Raw genomic sequence first — 23,882 nt, 5'->3', positions numbered from 1 at the left:
AATTTCGGGCACTAAAGGATTAAACAAACCCAAACAGGCTATGTAAACCAAGATTATCTCCAGTTACTTGCACAATGCTCCCATGAACTCGGCCATTAAATATGTCTATTCCGTCAGTCTCAAGAATTTTTAAATCATTTACAAGAGGTTCGAGTATTGCATCAAAGCCATATGTTTTAACGTCCTGAGTGTGAAAAAGTGCACATAAATGTATGTTTATGAGTGATGAATTAAATTGTGGTGTAAAATTTCTCAAAGTAAAATATATTGCACCTAATTTATGAATACCCTTTTTTGACCCCAAAGGATTGGCGGTTTCAAAATCATCATAGTATAGCTGTATTTGCAACGCATCTTTCTCTTTTGCAAACAAGGGATGATTTTGCAAATATAATCCATCTTCGACATCAGTGTAAATGCCATCTTTGGATGATGTTTTTGACTTCAGCCAGTGTGCTGTTTTACGATTGTTTAAAATAGAGTTTAGTGTTTGTAGAATTGGCACATATGCAAATTTATCCGTCACCACCACCTGATCATACGAGCCAGTAGTCTTGTTTCGTCTGTTATCAAATCGAACCCCAAGTACTTTCTCCTCTGGATTGACAACTCTCCATTTATGTGCAAAATATGAATTTCGTTTAGATATGGAATTAAGTAAAGTAAATGGGTTTTGAATGTCCCGAAACGACTGTTCCATTTTGCTTTGAGTTTCTGTGTTCTGGGAAGATAAGCATTTAAGTGCAGCCTCTTTAACCTGATCCTGGATCTCTTTAACTGCTTCTTCCATTGACATTACAAACATTCCTACTGTGTTCTGACTGACACCTGCAGCTTGAAGTTGTGCTATAGCTGATGCACACAAATCCACAGTGTTTTTGTTCGTTACAGGTAATGGGCTGTCCAAAGAACATGTAGCCACTTCAACATTACTTAACGTCTGAACCAGAACATTATCACCTTCAACATTTAACAAATCTCCACTTGTATGTGTATGAACTCTATTTAGATGTTTGCGGAATCCTGAAAAAGTGCCAAACTCAAGACAGCAACCTTCCTGCCCACATTTCAGACGGAGTCCATTACCAGGCAACAATCCGTGCATTAACTTAAGATGTCGGACAAGCAAATTCGTATTCTTAAGAGAACAAAAACAAACAAAGCAAATCATTTTGACTCTCAAAAAAAATTAGTGTAGGAATCTAGCTCTGAGTTCGGCAACTCTTGGGCTCTCTTTGACCTTGCCTATATCAATCTGGAAAACTGTGGTTTGTACAAAGGTGTACATGTTGTGCAGAACTTTGTTGTAAGAAACACTGAACACAAAGTGGGTCTTGAACAGTTCATCAAATGCACCAAGTGCACTCACAGACTTGCATGGAATGGCTTTTCTGTCCAGAATAATGAAGTATCCATGGATCCTGTTCTTATTTGTCCCCAGGGCCAGCAGGTACGGCTGTGTGCTCTCTTTGATGCTGTCCAGGTGATCTTGTATACTGGTACCTGCCTGAGGATTAAGAAAAAAAAAAAAAAAAAAAAAAAAAAAAATCACATTTATACTTTAGATATGTTTTCAACTGACCAAGTCATATTCAAAGCTTAAGTTTTCTTGTAAAACTGCATTCCCAAAATGTCAATGAAAATGCCTTCGGGTCAACAAGTATCACGGACAATGTCTTTTTTATGGCACATTGTAAACAGTTAAAAAATAAATAAATAAAATAAAAAATAAAAAAATTTCCATCATTGCTGAAACTCTCAAGTTTGTTTCTTAACAATTTACTCACTGTCAAGTCTTGAAGCTCGAATTATGCTTAATATGGTCACTTGGACAAAATACAACATTTACTAAAAAGTGTGGAGATCTTGTTGGTCATTTGTGGTGATTAAACTCACCACAAATGAGAAAAAAGAAATGCTAATAACTACCGCTGTTGGTTGACAAAATTGAGCATCATTAATGATCACTTGGCAAATGTTAAAGGACATGTGCATTTCCCAAAAGAAAAGTTAAAGCCTACCTTTTTGAAGACAACAAGGTGCTTCTCAGCTTGAGTAGCTGACATCTTGCCAGGTCTCTTGCGGCCTTGTGGTGAAGGAGGTATCAAATGTAGGAGAAGAAGAACTGAGGCTAGATCACTGTCCCATCCTAGATACATCAGGCAAATACAAAATGATTACAGTAAACAGCTGTTGAGTACAGTGTATAGGGTCATGCACAGTTATAAGATTCTAACCTGCATCTTCACAATCACATTCAGTTAGGGTCATCTCTGCTGCATTTATAAGCTCTTGAAGGACTTGGGAGGCATGAAGAGTCTTGCATTGCTGTATAACTTTCTGCTTAAACATAGTTGGCCACTTCTCCAAAAATCTTGCAGATGTTCTTTCATCAAAAAGCCTAACAAAATCCTGTTCAATCTGTAGAAGGGAATATAGCCCACAGAAAATAATAAATAATAACCTTGTACAATAATTAAAGCTGACAAATTGATTTAATTAGGTTTACAATGCCTTTAATCTCACCAGTCCTTTAACATCTAAAAAACGTGAGAATTCATCTAGCATATCTGTGCATCTGCATGGATCCTGAACCATATTTCGACGATACAGAAAGGTCTCCTTCATCTTAGCCCTCACAATTTCTTCTTCTGGTGTATGTTTCATCAAAGAGATAGCCTCGCGACATTGTTCTTCAGTAAATGTGATCTCAGAGCTGGATGATTCCCCTCTCTCAGCAGTTGGACCACCACTTATGGACTTGGTAGTCAATTGCCGGCACTGAAAAGATATGCTGTTCCTCTGAATGTTCTTGATTTTCCAGGACAAATAACCTTGTCCACTTTGAGGATCATAAAAATGTTCCTTAAATTAATAAAACATGTAGTTAGCAGGTTATGCAATTACTTAAATTCAAAATAAATTTCCTCAAATCACTTGCTGCAAAAATATAAAATTCTCAATACTGCCTTGTTGAAATTAGACAATGTTTAAAGCTGCACAACTAAAGATTTGTGAATGTGGGGTTCTGGACGAATATTAACTACAAGCTTCTTGTGGAGAAACCAAATGAGTGTATGCTAATTAAACACATTCCCAACACACTTTGTTCACGAGTAGGGAGAATTCACTTCAAATATACTACAAACATACTTTGTTCTTGTAATAAGGCAAGAAACATTTAACAATACTTACATATCCATTTTTCGAATACGGATCACTGAGGTAAGGGAACAAAGCAACAATTCCTTTTGCATACATTTCTCGAATGTGCCGTGGAGGAGATGTCCTGGTAAATAAAAACAACAACTGTTATTATACACTACAGAATTTAATAACAGATTATTAAGTGCCAACTTGTTGTGCCTAAATGCATCAAAAAAAAGTTACATCTTACCCATGCTTCTCAGTCATATCCGCTGTAAGAATATTGATCATCTTCCTTCTAGTGCTATCAGTTAGGCTCTTGGTTTTGTTGTACTCCTTTATGACCACCTCCCCACCAGGCTTTGTCTGCATTATGTTTTCAACCAGCTACAAAACAAAAATTCATCCTGAAAAACAGCATCCTGTGACCATTGATTAAGTACCATAGGATGACTAAACTGAAATGTGCAGAAACAGATCAGATGATCTGATATGTGAAACCATAGAATTCAAAGAGGGTGTACTCTTTTAACCTGACTGTATGTATTGCAATAAAGGAAAGGGACATAAAGTGTAAAATAAATACAATTCTTTCTTTTTGAGACTGCATTTTTGCAACCACCAAAATTACAAAGTGCCACACTTAGTACAGTGCATGTTTTTTTTGCATATTAATTTAGCAATTCTCAACAATGAAAGTATACCAAAGTCTTACATTTCTGGCTTCATTTTCAGCCACATGCTGCGTTGTTACTGGGCTCAGTTCCAGAATAATAGTATCATCAGATTCATCATTTTTATACTCTAAGGAACTTGCAGATCCTGAAGTAACCGAGGGAGATTCTGTAAAGGAATTTTTATTTTAAAAAAGTCTAACTTGAACGTTTTATGGGACATAACATAATATTACCTATTTAACAAAGTTAAAACAAAATTACCAGATGGTAGAGTGTCCAATTTTAGATGAAAAACACCTGTATTTGGCTGCTTTAAAACCTCCTCAAAAACATAATTATCAATTTCAGTGCCAGTGTCATCATACAGCCTAGCATCAGGCTGTTTAGAGGATGGAATATTGAATTTGACGAAAGCTTAAGAAAAGGGGGGAAAAATTTAATTAAAATTATATATATATATATATATATATATATATATATATATATATATATATATATATATATATATATATATATATATATATATATATATATATATATATATATACACACAATATACATGTTCATTCAGAAAGTCAACCATGATAAAATTTGCAATACTGTTTTAGACTAGTAACCTTACCTTCACTAATGAAGTCATTGAGGCTTACAGTGGTGTCAGTTATTTTTACATACTTCTGCTCACTTCCAAACTTTACTTTGATTAGCATTTTTGAACCTGTGAATAAAATATCATTACATGATCTTAAGAGATACAGCCAGACTACGTCATGTGACTAATCAGGAAGCTAGGTGGAGAATGAGGGTTTGAGTGTTATCAGTGTGTTCAGTTAATCCAGTCACATCTGCATTCATCTTCGCTCTAAATGTGGCATCGTGGGTATGTTATGTTTAATTTCATTATAGAGTATTATGTTCACAGTATTTCTAGTTTGTTAAGTTGACTTAGATCATTTCTAATGTTCCTATGCAAGATTAAGGTATTAGCTTACCGCTGATTCATAATCAGACCAAGCTACTGTAATAAATTAGAGTATGGTTATAAATATACTTTAAATATTACATGTCACCGGGTCTAGTTGAATTGTGTTAAAACTGTAACAGTTGAGTCATGTGCAGTATCATTTAATTTACTTTGATTAATCATCTTACACTGGATAAGTGATATATCCTTTTGTGTGTTTAGTTTTACACTTCCTTGATGTCAATAAACCTGTGGATAAGAAGACAACATTCCCAGGCATGAAAATCTGTCACCTTTCGGCGAAATTTGCCATTTTGAAGTTGAAAAGGGTGACCTGCGTGCAGGCCCGTCGCGATGGGGAAGGCAAACCAGGCAATTGCTTGGGGCCCCAAGCCAGACAACAACAGGTTAAGAATTAAATGCAGCGACAAACTGTGTGAGCCCCCCTTTACATTCTCAAAGTCATGAGCAATGACACTGTTCTCAGAATCCCCCTCAAGGGGGCCCCTCCCACCAGCTGCTGAAGGCAGGCAGACACTGTCCTGGCAGACAGCCAAGTTTTAGACGCCGGCAAATATGAAACTTAACCATGAAGCGAATTTATCCATCAGGAAGCCAAAAGAGAAAACAAAAGAAGGAAGAGGAACACAAAAAAACTAGTGGTGGGGCGTTAACGGCGTTCGTTAATTTGATACTCTTATCGGGCGATATAAAAATTATCGCCGTTAATATATCTACTAAATGGGTAAGCAAACTATGATGACTTTCAACTTGACAGTTTAGCTCGGCTGTATTCCTAACCAAATTGCACAGTAGGGGCGAGAACGAGTTTTCAAACCTGTGAATTAAAAATCGTACGTGTGTTTACATGGATGCAGCCACGAAGTCGCCAGGTTTGCTTCATGGAAAATTCATTTTTAGGAACGTAAAATATTACCGGAGCGGAGCTCGGAGCGGTCGTTTTCTGCATGGTCCTAGCGATAGATTCGTCGCTATTTAAATATTTATTTTTAACCGTTAAAACTTCAGAGGACCAAACCGGCTTTTGAAAAAGTCCCCCCCAAATTATGTCCGTGAGATTAAATGTACTAAATGTTGGCTTACATTTCAAATATCATGTTTAGCTGAATAAACATGTTATCAACCCCTTTTAATGTACAGTATGTAGGCTTACAAATTCATGTTTAACTGAATAAACCGTTGAACACGAGTATCCTACATTTTATTGAGTATGTTTTTTTCTTCAAGTATCAAAGTAAAACAGCTTCCTCAAGCAGTCATTGATGCATTTTGGAAACAGGAGATGAGCCCCTGGTCTAATGCACCCTCTGTATTAAGAAACCCTATCTCAAAAGCTGACTTTTAGTTATTACTTGGGTATGTTGCGCTTTAACCTTTTCTTACCTTAGCGCAGCGTGTTCGTTGATTGCAAAAGAAAACATTACCAGTCTTGTCTTTATCCTTTTATTAAAAAATACACATAGGCCTATTAACCCTCCTGTCGTGTTCGGGTCAAATCTGACCGATTTACAACTTAAACCACTCATAAATATTGTGTTTTACATCTGATTGCTGCAAGGTCTTATGCCATCCTCCACACTATGCACTGGAACATATAAAAGTGATGATCATCTTTTTCATTGAATTTTGAGTGTTTTAAACCAATGTTTTACATCTGTGTTGTTGCCGGTCAAGCGTGACCATCACAGGAAATGAATGGGTATTCAGAATATATTCATCTATGAGACAGAAAACATCCCCATACACACTCACACACACACACCTACACACACAGACACACACACACTCACACACACACCTACACACACAGACACACACCTACACACACAGACACACACACACACACACACACACACCCACACACACACACCTACACACACACACACACACACACACTCGCTCTCTCACACACACACACGCACACCTATACAGACACCTAAACACACACACACACACCTACACACACACACCTAAACACACACAGACACACACACACACACACACCTATACACACAGACACTCACTCGCTCACTCACTCACTCGCTCACTCACTCGCTCACTCACTCACTCGCTCACACAGACACACACATATACACACACACCTACACACACACCTACACACACAGACACAGACACACACACACATGTTATGCCTATGTTTGCAAGGCCCCTCTGATCTGAGTGTGACATGCCACTCATGTGCATGAATTCACACACACACACACACACACCTACACACACAGACACACACACAGACACACATACACACACACCTACAGACACACACACGTTATGCCTATGTTTGCAAGGCACACTCTGATCTGAGTGTGATGAATTCACACACACACACACACACACACACACCTACACACACAGACACACACACAGACACACATACACACACACCTACAGACACAGACACACACACATGTTATGCCTATGTTTGCAAGGCACACTCTGATCTGAGTGTGACATGCCACTCATGTGCATGAATTCACATGCGCGCGTGCACACACACACACACACACACACACACACACACACACACACACACACTCTCACTCACTCACACACCAAAACACACACACACAGACACACACACACCTAAACACACACAGACACGCACACACACACACACTCACTCACACACACACACCTACACACACAGACACACACAGACACACCTACACACACACCTACAGACACACACACGTTATGCCTATGTTTGCAAGGTGGTGAAAAATTTTTTTGTGTGTTAAAACAGACCGGTCTCTGAAGACCGGGAACACTAAAGTAAAAAACGTGAGGTCAACAAAACCGAAGGGTTAATTAATACAGAGATCTCTGGAGAGCTCACATTACCTAATCATGTCACCCCTTGTGCAGCTCTGAAGCTGTCTGCTCTCTTCACCATTATATATGCTTTCCTTCCTAAACATAGGAACTGCACATTCCATTGTTCAACCTACAGCTGTCTCTATTCTGGAAGCGAGGTCTTACTACCTGGCCTTACCACATAAGGTCACAGTGAGCCTCCTCTCACACATCCCATTTTTAGCCTACTGCAAACGCATGGAGTATTGGAAGTGGCACACAAGCACGTACACAGTCATTCTTACTAACAAGCAACTTAATCCTTAATATAATGAAAGCAAAACATATAGTAATTAATATTAGAGATTTGATTAATACTTTGACTATTCAAAATATATAAATTATGACAAGCTGTTGATTCAATACTGTAATGTAAACAAACTATGAAGGGATTAAGATGAAAATCACAACAATTCCCCCTTTTTGATGTCTAAATAGATCAAACTTTAAGTTAATCCAAAACTACCTTTTCATCTTCTGACTCCAACTATGACATCATACCCAAACATCTTTGTGGTTCCTGCTTCTCAATCTTACTGCTGATTAAGCTTCCAACTAAGCTTCTTCTACATTGGACAACAACATTCACCTGTAATCATAAGTCAAAAACATTCTCACATAAGTTAACACAGACATAATATGACCATCATTCAATTATATGCTGTCGTGTCCATTTAGTATAATCTGATCCATGAATGCCTTATATTTTAATTTCTGACGTATTGTCCAGTGATGGTCCCAGTGTTGGGGCAGGTCTAAACCATGCCATGTTTATCCTAATTAGGCCTAAGGGGTCTTAACCCGATTGGCCCACTCCTATTACTAGATATACGGTACACAACCTGTACTAGAGATGTGCCAGTACTCCAGATAAAAACATCCCAATTCTATTGATAGAATAACTAGGTTCTTGGTACGATGTGCGTCTCTCTGAAAAATAATGCTTACCTTTGAACTTTATTATTGCTAAATGGCCGTCCCAGCCGGCCAGTAGTATGATTATCAACTCCTAAAGCTTTATGTGAAACTCTCCAAGGGATCTCAGTTATGCAGCTACTATTACAACAATATTGGCCTTGACCCACCATGGATCCATATGCACAGGGGGCAGTCCCCTGTAAGGTCCTTTAACATGTTGTTAAATACTAACAATCACAATGCTACTACTTTCAATGATAATACAAAAACATATAGACAAAAAACAATGTTACACAAGGCCTGTAAAACAACATTAGACAATATTACTAAACATCCAAATACATCACAAAACTTTTACTGCAGCATCATCTATTCTTCTGCCCTGTTGGAGGCAAGATTATCTTCTTATCCCGCGAAGGAGGTCAGGGTGGACTACCTGATTGTTGAACCTCCGCTCTCGGGTGTTATTTTGACCTGTCGTTTGAGAGCTCCGTATCTCGGCGCGCTGGTTCTGATGCTCAGCACCGGCTGAGGTGGTACCACGTTTCTCCTTTGCCCTTCAATCGGACAGAGTGTGATGTTCTCTTTAGTGACCTTGAATGGACTGGTCCACCTGGGCTCTGACCACTTTCTTTTGATGACCTTGAGCAGGACCCATTTGGTTACTGGCAGGTCCGTTGGTTCTGACTCCTCTCCTTGTACCTGGACAGAATAAGCTTCACAAATTACTTTTTTAGTTCATTGTAACCTTCTTTGTACGACCCCGAGTGTACCTGTCAGGTTTCGCAAGCGCATTGGGGGACCCCCGAAAACTTCTCACTGTCATGAGCTCAAACGAAGTGAATCCTGCAACAAAATTCACTGAAGATCTTCTGGCCAACCATATAAATACCTTTGTGCACATACCTTTACCTTTACCATTATACTTACCATTTATAATCTCCATTTTAGCCTGAGATTGAGAATGATAAACCAACCCACATTTGTGTCTTAAACCCAAATTTTGTTCCACAAATTTTAGCTCCTAGCTAGTAAAGTGCATCCCATTATCTGAGCATACTTAATTTAGTAAACAATGGTGCAGTATCCAGTAATTTTTATCAACATTCTGCAGACTGACCTCGAGTCATCTGCCCTGGTGGAAATGCTTCCACCCAACCTGAGAATTTATCCTCAGCCACTAACAAATAGCTTAATCCCCGTATTGGTATTTCCATACCCATGTTGTCAATCTGAACTTCATCTCCTATTTTCATTGCATTTTGTACAGAACCTCACATATGTGTATTTCCTTACACAATTCTCTGCTGCTGTAACAATGCAAATTTCCCCACTGAGTGATTAACAAAGAATTATCATAACCTATCTTAGCTCCTTTGGTCCAGGGAGCCTACTCAGACCTTTCCTTAAAGCATGACAGCTGTTATGCATATTTCAATTATCACATTCCTCTGTCCAGTCTGCTATTACGTCAGTATAGGTGCCATCAGTTAACCAAAATTTTTCTTCATTTATTTCTACCCACGTGCTACCCTGTGTGCCTCAGTTAACACTGGTTTGATCAATAGATTCTATATAATTAGTTTCCCATTTGGTCCTTTCCAGACTTCCTTATTTCTTACCATATTTACTCAGCAATGCTATTTTATTTTAATAATAAAATTTTATTTAAGTACTCTATTTCTTAAATTTTTTCTCTGGGGTCAATTTTCCTGTACTTTACATAGCTCTAGGTCCTGTGGTCCGCCTTGCAAACCATCTAATGTGCTCCTATTTGCCTCTGTCTCTCAGCTTACCCCCTTTTGTTATCTTGTCACTCTGTACGTACAACCTCTGCTTCATGCTGTGTGCATGGTGTTTTCTAACAGGTGTATCTCCCCCTTTACTGAAATATCATTCAGGAATGTATTTCAGAAACTTCTAAAAAGAGTAATAAGTTTTAATCAGTAATTTGCTAAGTCCACAGCCTATGCCAATGTCTGTTTTTGTTTAATAAATTAAATCAAACTTTCATAAATTAAATTTAAAATAAGTCTTTCTTTGTGATGGAAAATACTAGTCAAATGAAGTTATTTTAATACACTAGTTATTACAAGATTTAAATTAGCTCACACTCAAAAAGTTAGTTGTTACCCGATGCCTTGTTGTACTGGTTTCCTTATCATGCTTACCTACTCCTTACCCATGTGACCAGGGTGTGAAGATAATGAGATGTGTGGAGTGGCTGAATCTCCCATTATCTACCAGCACTGCTGCGCATGTCTCAGCTTTGCAGGGTTGCCGCCCCCTCAGGCCCCAGTAACCTAGGTTACCTGATCCTGTAGCTGTTCTTCAAATTCCTCCCATGAATTGGATCCCCTCCTATGTCATAAGACAAAATTACATGAAATGGGTCGGGTGGCAGGACAAAGGTTCAATCAAAGTGATCTGGCTTCCAAGAAATGAACTGGGAGTGGACGCCCCTCGCGGCTCATGAGTGAGACTTCAGGAAACCCCTGTAGATAGCAACCGTGGAGGCCAGTCTGTGGACTTCAGGTGCATCAGGTGTCTGCTGTCTGTGAACAGTGCATTTGTAATGTCTCTTCCACAGGTTAACAGGTGCAGTCTTTGATCTCAGGAACCTGTGTTTAGTGGCCTGCTGGCCACATTGTACAGTCATTTGAACAGTTCTGTGCAGACTTTGATATTCTCCAGCCAGAAATGATAGTCTTTGAGTACCGCCAGTGAGGGACAGCATAGGGTTTGCCGTAGCTTTGCTGTCCGAGTTCTCATCAGGGCCCCGCCATTGCCCTGGTACTGCTGAAGGGTTTGGTGCTGGACCTCTGACCTCTGGCCCTCCTTCATCCTACGGTTTTGTGGGGACTCTCTTTCGCCCAATGACTCTCCTGAACACAAAGAGAAAGCATCCACCCCTCCTGCCACAACGAAGTTGCCAGGATCACTGTGACCTTCCTTGCCCCTTCCCAAAACCACTTCCTCTAAAATTTAGGTTAAACCCATACTGTTGATACTACTGTATAAAATAATACACTTAGGGGACATATTGAGGTCCCTGGGGCGGATCCCCTGTGCTCTGAGATCTTTTAGAGTGCAACAGCTTGCTCAGAGACATTTTATCTCTGCACAGCTTCAAGAAGAGTTTCAACATCTTCCTGTTTAGATCTGCTTTTTTAAAATTAAGAAACTCCAACTCTGTTCTAATTGCCATCTTACTTTCTTTATTGCAATATTATCTTATAATTTGTCACTCTATTACATTCTTTTATTATGTTTGATTTCTTTTATCTTTAATTTCTTTTAACATTTTTCTTTTTTGTCTATTCTATAAAACACTTTGAGTTGCATGTATGTTTGAAAGGTGCTATACCAATACAAAGTATTATTATTATTATTATTTAACATTTCCTAGTCACTTTACCTGGCATCAGGTTTCTCATATTAAACTGACAACATACAGACCTATTCCAACATTAGAAAAACATAGAAACATTGATTATTATTCAAAAAGCTACTTTCCTAGATTATCTTTTTTAAGGCCCACAGTGTAAACGATTTCACGTATTTATCTTTATTATTATAATACTTAACACCACAAGTCTACCAGAACCAAGCTCTCTAGCTGCTGTCAGCTTGTCCAGTTTTAGCTATCCAAATACCTCACCGTTTCACTGACATGTCTACCTCACTCAAGTCACTTCGCTGTGTGTGTGCTATTTTTAACCACTCCATCCAAGTCTCTTTTAAAACGCAGTTTACACTTCACCCCACGGCATGCGTTCCCTTTTTTAGCCTTAAATACTAATATCCAGTGTCAAGGGTAACTCGCGCGTTTTAAACTCCACGTCGTCGGTTTTTATCTATTTGTACGTTTCCTGTTTTTACATTAATTCCTGGATAACTTAGTTAGTGGTCATTACCGAGTTTAACTCATACGGTGGCTGTGGTGTATTTTCCTGAATATCTGCTGTGTAGACCCCGCTCATTCTAGTTGGTTATGAACAACCCCCAGCAAACAGTATTTGTACATGTGTCACAGAGCTAAATCTTCTCCGCGTTTGATAATTTTGCGAGTTAAACGTGTGCACTTTAGCCAGTTGGTCTATTTTGCGGCAATGTAACAATTCTCGGTTAAGAGGCGGAGGCAAATACACGAATGAAATTTTACTTTTTGCTCGCTTGTCTGCTTGTCTAGGCACACTGTCCCTACGCAACAGGTGCGCGCTGAGGCATTTCTAAAGACGTTCAACTAAGATTGATTACTTAGTTACTAAATACAGAGGAGGGACAAAACCCATACTGTGTACAAAAAATCCTAACTTCAATACTAAATGACATAACCTAGCGTTAAGATATAAGAAATTATGAGGAATTTAAATACACCCACTTACAATCAAAATTAGAACACCTCAGACAAAGCACATACTACGCTATTTGTTAAACAACGAAGGAAGAAATTTAACCGATGACTTATAGCCAATATGTATATGGGATACAGAGAAACAACTGTCATTAACAGGTCAAACCCAGCAACCATTTAAAGTATAACAAAGACCGTCAGCATAGCGAACCCAACTTATTCAACACAATAAGCGACACACGAACTTATAACAACCGAACTTGGTTTATGATCCCTAAAGTATAGTTTTATACTAAGGGTTGGCCTGAAACATATTCAACACTTAAACAATGACAATATATGAACCTACAAAGTATAGTCTGAGACTAGGGGAGGGTGCGAAATTGAGAAATTTAACTCGGAAGTAAAACACAAGTAATCTCAGGACGAGAAAATATCCACGCACGATCACTAAGCTTTACCAACCAGACACAAGGAGAACTTATATACAATATGCAAACAATGCATGGAACAGAAACAGATGCAATAGGCTTAATTATACAAAATGACCCACAGCACGCCTTACTTACTATGCAAATGAATACTCAACGTAATCGCCAAAGACACAAGGTACAGCTGATACTAAATATATGCAGGACCAAACCAAAGGGGAAACCTGAATAAATTAAATACGAATGAGGGAGGAGTCACATATTACATACGAGACTCTAATGTTTTATAATTAATTACATCTGAGGACACACGATTCTGTGTCGGTCACCCATACTGTCACATAACAGCCAGCCCTTCAAATATCACACTGCTTATGATATTCTTCAATAGTATAAATCACTTTACTAGTCACACTCATCTGTTCCACTAAGGTATTCCATACCCTTAAAACCAACATTAAATTCTACTTAAAACCATTTATAAAACTTGCATTTTCCTCACCAGTTACATACGTTGATAAAAACAGATACTCACCCGGAAGTTATAAATATAGAACGAGAGTTCCGTTCTGACACCGTGAGGTTTTACCATCCTCAATCAATTCAGGTGCATTATCCGGCTTTTTGCTTTATCGAAATAATATTAATTTATGGACTCCTCAAGATCCAAAGGTTAATATCAATACCTAGCTAGCAAGACTCAAACTTGCGTAGGTCTCGTTCCTCTCATCAAAGGAACGGATCGGTCGCCACACCACGGAATAAACCTTAAATAAAACCTTGTTAGTTTTCATTATTACACAAAAACTTGTTAGCTTTCATTTTGCCGGTAGGGACGTAAAACCCTTTTCCAATGGGACTCTTACCCATTTCCATAGTTACATATACTTTTACCTTTTTAGACAAGACTGGATTTAATTTAGAATCATCCAAGTACTGTCAGTTCACCACAATTTAGTTGCAATTCAAATTTTGCAGATTTGTTTTAACAGGTTCTGCTTTACCACTATTGTTGTGCCGGCACGGTCAAACTGTCAGTCATTAGATGAAAAGAAAAAAGTTCCAGATTATTTTGCAATCACGTCGGGGTCACCAAAATGTTGCGCTTTAACCTTTTCTTACCTTAGCGCAGCGTGTTCGTTGATTGCAAAAGAAAACATTACCAGTCTTGTCTTTATCCTTTTATTAAAAAATACACATAGGCCTATTAATTAATACAGAGATCTCTGGAGAGCTCACATTACCTAATCATGTCACCCCTTGTGCAGCTCTGAAGCTGTCTGCTCTCTTCACCATTATATATGCTTTCCTTCCTAAACATAGGAACTGCACATTCCATAGTTCAACCTACAGCTGTCTCTATTCTGGAAGCGAGGTCTTACTACCTGGCCTTACCACATAAGGTCACAGTGAGCCTCCTCTTACACATCCCATTTTTAGCCTACTGCAAACGCATAGAGTATTGGAAGTGTCACACAAGCGCTTACACCGTCATTCTAGCAACTTGATCCTTAATATAATGTAAGCAAAACAGTGATTAATATTAGAGATTTGATTAATACTTTGACTATTCAAAATATATAAATTATGACAAGCTGTTGATTCAATACTGTAATGTAAACAAACTATGAAGGGATTAAGATGAAAATCACAACAGGTAGCACACATATGAGCCATTTTAATATAGATTAATCTAGATTAATTTCAAGATTTCAGTGAGATTAATCTAGATTAAAAAAATTAATCTATGCCCACCCCTAAAAAAACACAAGACAGTGGTAAGTGATGATTTACACTGGATAAATTAGGCCTACCTGTACAAATGGTGTAATTTAGCAGCAGGTAGGCTAAAAACAATATATACGTCCCGGGTAATCCCATACTTAAATCTGCTATGTTCAGCTACAAGTAGTAAATTTGTAAAGTAGTTAGTTTGAGGTGTATATGCTGTGGTTCTTGAAGGTGGACTGCGGCCAGATATGTTTTTTTTTTTGGCCGGAGGGGGGTTTGGGCATGAGATTTCTGGTGTGGAGGTTGGGGGGGCCCCGGTTGGTGTCTTTGCTTGGGGCCCCCAAATACCTTGAAACGGCACTGCCTGCGTAAATCGTGTAGATCCGATGAGTTTTTTGTTGGGGGGGGGGGGGGGGGGGGGGGTCGGGAGATTATATGTATATATTTTAATTATCATTGACTCATTAAGCAAACAGAGCACATCCGAAATCGGCAATTTCAATGACACAGTGGCCAGCAGTTTCACAGCAGCGTTTCAATCATACCAACGTTCTTCATTCATGTTATTCATTTACTGCTAAGCGAGACGAGAAGCAGGACCTAGTGCTACACCACTTTCAATCGTTTTCATATTTTGCGGCAAAACAAAGTTACTGCTGTTACTGCGTTGAATACTGTCAGAGCCACAAGCTCTTGTGATAAAAAGGTAGATAGATAGACCTATTAAGTTCGCGTCAACCCCGTGTAGTTAACGGTGACATAAAATAAGAAACGAGATTTTTTTTCTAGTGTGTCTGTAGTTGTAACTGGTGAATCCAGGGACGTGTGAGGATAACATTCGCGCCAGGGCTGAAAAGGTTGAAGATGAAGTTGTAAACTCTTGTCGTTTGAGTCTACCCTGTGCTTTAGCCCATGTTAGAAAATAAAAACACGTGAACCCTGGTATTTTTACACTCATTTTCGCTGCTGATGTATTTATTGGTTCATTAAGACGTAATGGTTTTGACTGAGCCATCTGGAATGGCGAAAGCGGCTTCTCGCGTTTAAGGATCTGGCTCCATACATTGAATCCATTGACAAGACAGTCAAAAAAAATTTTTTATGGATTTTACTATATTTTACGGAGCCCGTAAGGTGACATCATGTAAAAAAAATAATAACGCGTGGCCACGACTTACTAACGCGTGGGAACAAGATATGTCGCCTTTCACACGCGGCAACAAAGTTTATTTTTTCACAGCAAAGCAAGCAGATCCCAGGGATGTTCGCGAACTGACTGCCCAAGGAAGGTAAACCTGGCTTTATATAAAGTAATACTTAATTATCTTGTTCGCACGCGTTAATGATCTCGTTCGCACACGTTAGTAAGTCGTGGCCACGCGTTATTATATTTTTTACATGATGTCACCTTACGGGCTCCGTAATATTTGGCATCACCTGTCGCTGTATCCCCGTACACCAGCAGCCACCACCCCCCCCCCCCCCCCCCCCCGGTCGCCATATACCCATGACGTCAGTGTCAATTGAAATTCTCAGTGTCAAAAAAGAAACCGCTGCAGCTGTCGCTGAAGCTGAAGCATTGGAATCAGCGACTGATTTAATAAACCTACCCAATGACCAGTATAATAGAGAAATAGCTCCCTTAGAAGCCATCAATCGAACAACAGAGTACGTTTTCAACCAAGGACAACAGTTGGATGAAGAACATCAACAAGTCACTCTCCCTTCAAATGCACAGCAAGACACCGACGCTACACCTATGAGCCTCATGCCAAATGCTAAGCCACTAATTCCAAATCAAGATGATCGCGTAGCTCATCCCCTTCGCCAGAACTCACAGCTGCCTCACGACTGGCAAGAGCATATTAAAAAAAAAAACGCACTCCGGTTCGAGCTGCAACACAACCCGCCATGCCACAAGTGAGCAGAGGTGTTCATCCCCCTCCATCATCATATTCAAGTCCTAAAGTCGACGATGTAAGTGTGAATGACTTCATGAGATATCTGGCTAGACGGGAGCTTGTATCTACAGGTTTACTCAGGTTTAATGACAAACCTCAAAACTATAGAGCTTGGAAACGGTCATTCGAGTCTGCCATACACGGTTTACGTCTGACATCCAGTGAGGAGATGGACCTACTACTTAAGTGGCTAGGCAAAGATTCGGCTGAACATGTGGAACAAATTAGAGCAATCCACATAAACCGCCCAGATGCAGGATGAGGCAATGATTTGGAACCGGCTTGACCAAATGTATGGCGCTGCTGAAATTATAGAAGATGCCCTCTTCAAAAGGATAGAGACCTTTCCCAAAATAACACACCAAGACTATTCTAAGGTGATCAAGTTGAGTGATCTACTGAGTGAACTCCTGGCTGCTAAGGATGAAGGAGACTTACCTGGCCTTGCCTTCCTCGACACGGCAAGGGGCATCAATCCGGTCTTGCGGAAACTTCCCTGTAACCTACAGGAAAAATGGGCCTCAGTAGGTTCAGCATACAAACAAAGATATCAGGTTTCATATCCACCATTTGGCTACTTTGTGTATTTCATCAGTCAAGAGGCAAGCATTCAGAACAATCCAAGTTTCAATCTCAGCACTCGAGAGGAGAGTGACCCAAGAGATGAAAGGGCAGCTTGGAAGTCGCACAGACATAAAGAGGTTTCCACACATAAAACCGAGGTTATCTCAAAAATAAGCCCCAAAACGAATGAGCTGTTCTCAAAGCCCGACGACTTCAACAAAATGTGTCTTCTACACAAAAAGCCACACCCACTGCACAAATGCTGAGCATTTAGGGAGAAGCCTATCGAAGATCGTAAGAGCTTCTTGAAGGAGAACCATGTTTGCTTTAAATGTTGCACCTCCACACTGCATGTAGCAAGGAACTGCTCAGCCAAAATTCAGTGCGCTGAATGCAATAGCGAAAGGCATCCTACAGTACTACACCCCGGGCCAGCACCTTGGGCAGCAGAGGTAAACCCTCCATTGGAGCACGACGGGGAGAGCGAACTCTCCCTTCAGTCACAGGTCAACACTCAGTGTACTCAAGTTTGTGGGGGAGATCTCTCTAACAGATCATGCTCTAAAATAAGCCTCATAAAGGTTTATCCTTCTGGGTTAAGGAATAAGGTAAAGAGAGTCTATGCCATACTAGATGATCAGAGCAACAGATCTCTAGTTACCTCACATTTCTTTGAAGTCTTCAGCGACTCAAGTTTGAGTTCTCCTTATACTTTGAGAATGTGCAGTGGAGTGAAGCAAGTATCAGGAAGAAGAGCTACAGGCTATGAAGTGGAATCTCTAGATGGAACTGTTCATCTCTCATTACCAAGCCTTATAGAGTGTAATGACATCCCGAACAATAGGGACGAGATTCCAACTCCCGATGTAGCGCTCCACCATCCTCATTTGAAGTCATTGGCACATCTGATCCCAGAGGTCAATCCAAATGCCCCAATCATGCTTCTCCTAGGCCGCGACATACTTCGTGTTCACAAGGTCCGTAAACAGGTTAATGGCACTCACAATGCGCCTTACGCACAGAAGTTGGACTTGGGGTGGGTGGTAGTGGGCAACGTATGCCTGGGGAACGTACACAAACCACCAGCAGTTTGTACATTCTTCACTGCTACCTCTGAACTTGGACGCCCCTCTCTCTTCCGAGGATGTCCAAACGTGTTTCACGTGAAAGAAAATTATGGCAGACTCTCAACCAGCGAACACCTGCCAGCATGCTTAGAGGAGGCATCCATGTGTGAGGCTGACCACCTAGGATGCTCAGTCTTTCAGAGAACCAAAGACGATAACCAAGTAGCACCTTCGATTCAGGATGCATACTTCATGAAGATAATGCTGAAAGAGCTTCGCAAAGACTTAAACAATAGTTGGATAGCGCCATTGCCGTTTAAACATCCGCGCCTACGGCTTCCCAACAATATGTCTCAAGCATTGAAACGCGTTACATCTCTCAAACGCAACTTCGACAAGAAACCCGAAATGAGAGAGCATTTTCTGAGCTTCATGGGTAGAATGTTAGAGAATAACCATGCAGAGTTAGCTCCTCCACTCAGTGAGGAGGAAGAAAGGTGGTATTTACCCACATTCGGTGTTTACCACCTGAGAAAGCCAAAACAAATTCAGGTCGTTTTCGACTCGAGCGCCCAGTTCAATGGCATATCCCTTAATGACGTGCTGTTAACTGGACCTGATCTAAATAATGCACTCCTCGGAGTCCTGATTCGCTTCAGAGAAGAAGCAGTTGCCTTCACAGCAGACATCAAGCAAATGTTCTACTGTTTTTTAGTCAAAGAGGAGGACAGGAACTTCTTACGCTTCCTTTGGTACGAAGACAATGACCTCTCTAAGAACATTGTAGATTATCGTATGAGAGTTCATGTCTTCGGCAATAGACCATCCCCTGCAGTGGCCATCAACGGTTTGCATCAGTCTGTTCAGGGTGGTGAGTTTCCTGTTGATCATGATGTTCAGCACTTTGTGACGCATGACTTCTATGTTGATGACGGGCTGAAGTCTCTTCCCACAAATGAGGCTGCCATCAGCCTGCTCAAAAGAACACAGGAGGTACTCTTGAAGTTAAATCTGAGACTGCACAAGATTGCAGCAAATAGCAAGGAGGTCATGGAAGCCTTTCCACCATCTGATCGTGCGAGTGACCTAAAAGAGCTAAATTTGGATGTTGATCAGCTTCCTATGCAACGCAGTCTTGGACTCGTTTGGAATCTCCAGACAGACTGTTTCCATTTCAGTGTTTCAGAGGAGATAAGGCCGTACACCCGACGTGGTGTCTTATCTATGATTAACAGTCTTTATGATCCTCTTAGCTTTGCAGCACCCATCACTATACAGGGCAAGGCAATCTTAAGAGAGCTCACAGTGGGTAGTATAGATTGGGACGCACCCCTGCCAAAAGAAAGGGAAGAAGTCTGGTTAGCATGGAGAGCATCTTTGACTGAACTCTCTCATCTTTCAATTCCCAGACTATACACCAAAATGTCACCTTCAGCAGCTGACAGAAAAGAATTGTGCGTTTTCTGTGATGCATCGACAAAGGCTATTGTGGCAGTAGTATACTTGAAAGTTACAGACTCTGAGCGTAACAATCAGGTTGGGTTTGTCATGGGAAAGGCCAAGCTAGCCCCACGTCCAGAGCATACAATCCCCAGGCTGGAGCTCTGTGCAGCTGTGCTTGCCATTGAGCTAGCCGACCCAGTGTCCACAGAACTGAACTTCCAGCTCGATGCTGTATCGTACTATACAGATAGTAAAGTGGTGTTGGGCTACATCCATAATGAAACCAGGTGGTTCTACGTCTACGTCAGTAATCGGGTATTACGGATCAGAAGATCGTCTAATCCGAACCAGTGGTACTTTGTACCAACAGATCAGAATCCAGCAGATCATGCAACTCGTTTTGTTGCTGCTGGGCAACTCATCCACACTAACTGGCTGGTTGGACCTAAGTTTCTGTACTTACCCGAACCAAAGGGCTTAGAGAGAAGCTACAACCTGATTGAGCCAGATATAGATTCAGAAGTGCAACCTCTAGTGTCAACCTTGAGCACAACACCACCCCCTGACCATCTGGGTTCCCAAAGATTTGTCAGGTTTTCCTCCTGGAAGTCACTCACCTGTGCGATGGCCCGCCTTGTGCACATAGCACATCTCTTTCACGTCAAGGCTACCGAAAATGACTCATGTAGAGGCTGGCATTACTGTAAGGCGGATGTCAGTGTTGAGGAGAGAAATCAAGCTTCAACCGTAATCATTAAAACGGTACAAGAGAAGACCTATTGCCAGGAGATGAAGTGTATCCAGGAACAGAAAAAAATTCCCTCTAACAGCCCTTTGAAGAACTTGGACCCCTTCGTTGCCATAGACGGCCTGTTAAAGGTCGGGGCTCGTCTTCAACATTCCAACATAAGTCAATGTGAAAAAACTCCAGTGATTATTCCAGGAAACCATCATATAGCAACTTTGATCATCCGTCACCACCATAAGCAGGTACATCACCAGGGCCGACTCTTTACTGAAGGTGCCATCCGGTCAGCTGGCTTCTGGATAATTGGTGGGAAGAGGAAAACCAGCAGCGTCATTCATCAGTGTGTGATCTGCAGACGTCTTAGAGCTCCTGTTAGTAGTCAGAAAATGGCTGACCTACCGGCAGCTCGTCTGTCTACAGATCCTCCCTTTACACATGTTGGACTTGATGTCTTTGGTCCTTGGATCATTCTGTTCACGACGAACTAGAGGTTGTCTGGCACACAGCAAACGCTGGGCTGTGATATTCACTTGCATGAGTGTGAGGGCCATACATATCGAAGTTGTTGAATCCCTTGAATCATCCAGCTTTATCAATGCCTTTATACGATTCCTTTCAGTTCATGGACCTGTCAAACACATCTATTCAGATCGTGGCACCAACTTCATGACATGATCCGAAATAAGGATACAATAGCCGGGTTTCCATCCAAACCTTTCGAAAAAATTATGCGCAATTTCCAAGTTTCGTCAGAAAAAAATGCGAATTAAGCCTTGTTTCCATTCATTACAGTTATGCGAATAAACTTTAGATCACGTGAGAGGACGCCAAACAATAGTGGTTTTACATCCATCTGGCAGTTACGCATTTTTGCACTTTGAGGTTTTGAAAAATGTTTTTCTTTTTCTTTTCTATACATGGAGAAGTTAATTAAATTCAATTTTTGCTCTCTCCAGAACTGTTTTTGTATGCATTTGCCATCTTTACATCGCGATCATGTTTGCTCTTCGGCATGATACGTCATCGTTTATGCGAAAAAACCCTTTTCCATCTAGTTTTTCCGAATTTTGGCGATGCGATAGTCTAACTTTTCCACCTCCTCCTAGCGTAAAAATCTTTTTGCGATATTTGGGGCTTTTTTCGAATTTTGGACTTTTTCCATCCAGCTTTTTTCATGCGCATTTTCAAAATGCGCAAAAACTCGGTGGATGGAAAACCCTCTAATGACCAGCGGTCAACTGGTACAAGGACAAGACATATATAGACAAACAAAGGACCCTCAGGTGAAACAGATCACGGGCTCTGCCCACCTGAGGGACGCACACAACGCAACAATACAAATAACAACAACAACAACTGCCGCTGTGGACGGAGGCGACCGGTAGGGGGCCGCCGTACCGTGACATATACAAATTATAAATCAGGTCAATATCTATGAAGAACACCTGAACAAAGAGTTTGGTGGGGTTAATTGGTATAGTTAGCACACTGGTTTTTCACTTTTTTTAATAAACATTTCTGAATATCCCAGACCAGAGTAAGGTCATGTCACACTGACTAATCTAGACCTCAGTAAATTATGAAATGTAGAAAGAATATTTATATAAACAATGTTATAGCAGTAATGTTACCATGGTACCATGTATAACACCATATGAGACTGTTATACACTTCTGTAGTTGTTCTGTGGAAGGCAGCAGGTGACACACAACCTCATGAATGAAAACCTCACACTGTTATTCACTTTTACAGTTCGGAACATCAACAAGTGGTGAGTATTAGAGAAGCAGGACTGTGATGTTCTGTGGTGTTCTGTGATGTTCTGTGATTCTCTGCATGAATAAACCTTTTATTCTGTAGATTAAATATAAGTGGCCACACTGTGTGTCCAGAGTAGAGTACAGCTGAGCATCATGTCCATAGTGTAGTGAACACAACACACTGTGATGCTGGGAGAACATTTATCATACTGTCACCTGGTTTGTTAACAGAGTCACACAAACAGTTTTCACCCAGTTTGATACTGTGATGCTAGGAATCAAAGTTTCTTCACAGATTTACCTGATTATCTAATCACACACTCACATAATGAGACATTTGTGTAAGAGTGATTTCTGTAATATATTATTTAAATAACAATAGTTGGATGTAGAGAGTCATTTGTATACTGGTCCATGAAGGACATGATTATATAATTATTATTAAAGAGCTAAAGATCATGCACATGATACTCAACCTGAGCTTTTCCCTCATTATGTACTTTAATTTTTTTTTCTTTTTCCTGCTCAGAATCTCCTCGTATTGGTGAAGTCGTTATCAGTCAGGTAAATCGTGTTATGGTGGGGGAGGGAGGTGTGAGTGATCTTGTGTGTGTGTGTGTGTGTGTGTGTGTGTGTGTGTGTGTGTGTGTGTGTGTGTGTGTACCATTATAACAGGTACAGCAGTAGAAATTATGGGGTAACAGTAGGAGCCCCTTTACCCCCCAGTCTGGACACAACTGCCCCCTCTACCCCTGCAGTAGCTCCACCCCTGGCTGCCTCCATCAGTCCTTTATTCTGTTAGAGGTTCAGTTTATCAGGGAAACAGCTCAACTCACACACCAGAGTGTCATGGACCTACACTCAGAAACTACAGTCTCACACACACAGTACAAACCAGAGTAACACACAGGAGGATGATTTAATCTGTTTACTTAACCCTGTTTAATACACCCACATTACCACAGAGCTGTGTGTTTTATTACAGGTTTAATACACCCACATTACCACAGAGCTGTGTGTGATTTATTACAGGTTTAATACACCCACATTACCACAGAGCTGTGCGTGATTTATTACAGGTCTAATACACCCACATTACCACAGAGCTGTGTGATTTATTACAGGTTTAATACACCCACATTACCACAGAGCTGTGTGATTTATTACAGGTTTAATACACCCACATTACCACAGAGCTGTGTGATTAATTACAGGTTTA

General features: G+C 40.4%; 2 protein-coding genes across 2 annotated transcripts in view; one reads left to right on the top strand and one right to left on the bottom strand.

Annotated features, from left to right (window-relative positions):
* Positions 1–1,189: 1,189 nt before the first annotated feature.
* LOC143518340 (uncharacterized) lies at positions 1,190–4,009 on the bottom strand. The gene is made up of 7 exons (XM_077010778.1): positions 3,863–4,009; positions 3,398–3,534; positions 3,196–3,289; positions 2,527–2,865; positions 2,238–2,421; positions 2,022–2,149; positions 1,190–1,507 (listed from the first exon to the last, which is right to left on the bottom strand). The coding sequence occupies exons 2-7, from the start codon at positions 3,517–3,519 to the stop codon at positions 1,190–1,192; spliced, it is 1,185 nt and encodes a 394-aa protein (XP_076866893.1). The 5' UTR covers positions 3,520–3,534; positions 3,863–4,009.
* An 18,318-nt stretch (positions 4,010–22,327) lies between these two features.
* LOC143518381 (uncharacterized) overlaps positions 22,328–23,882 on the top strand; it is a 52,645-nt gene continuing 51,090 nt past the window's right edge. Inside the window, exons 1-2 of the mRNA XM_077010837.1 lie at positions 22,328–22,674; positions 23,193–23,227. Of these exons, the coding sequence (XP_076866952.1) occupies positions 22,623–22,674; positions 23,193–23,227 (87 nt within the window). The 5' untranslated portion in view covers positions 22,328–22,622. The remainder of the gene's footprint in view (positions 22,675–23,192; positions 23,228–23,882) is intronic.

The sequence above is a fragment of the Brachyhypopomus gauderio genome, chromosome 7 (genome assembly GCF_052324685.1).
Source record: "Brachyhypopomus gauderio isolate BG-103 chromosome 7, BGAUD_0.2, whole genome shotgun sequence".
NCBI classification, from domain to species: Eukaryota; Metazoa; Chordata; class Actinopteri; order Gymnotiformes; family Hypopomidae; genus Brachyhypopomus; species Brachyhypopomus gauderio.
The sequence above is the reverse complement of the archived record's forward strand: the minus strand, read 5'-3'. Positions and strand labels throughout refer to the sequence as shown.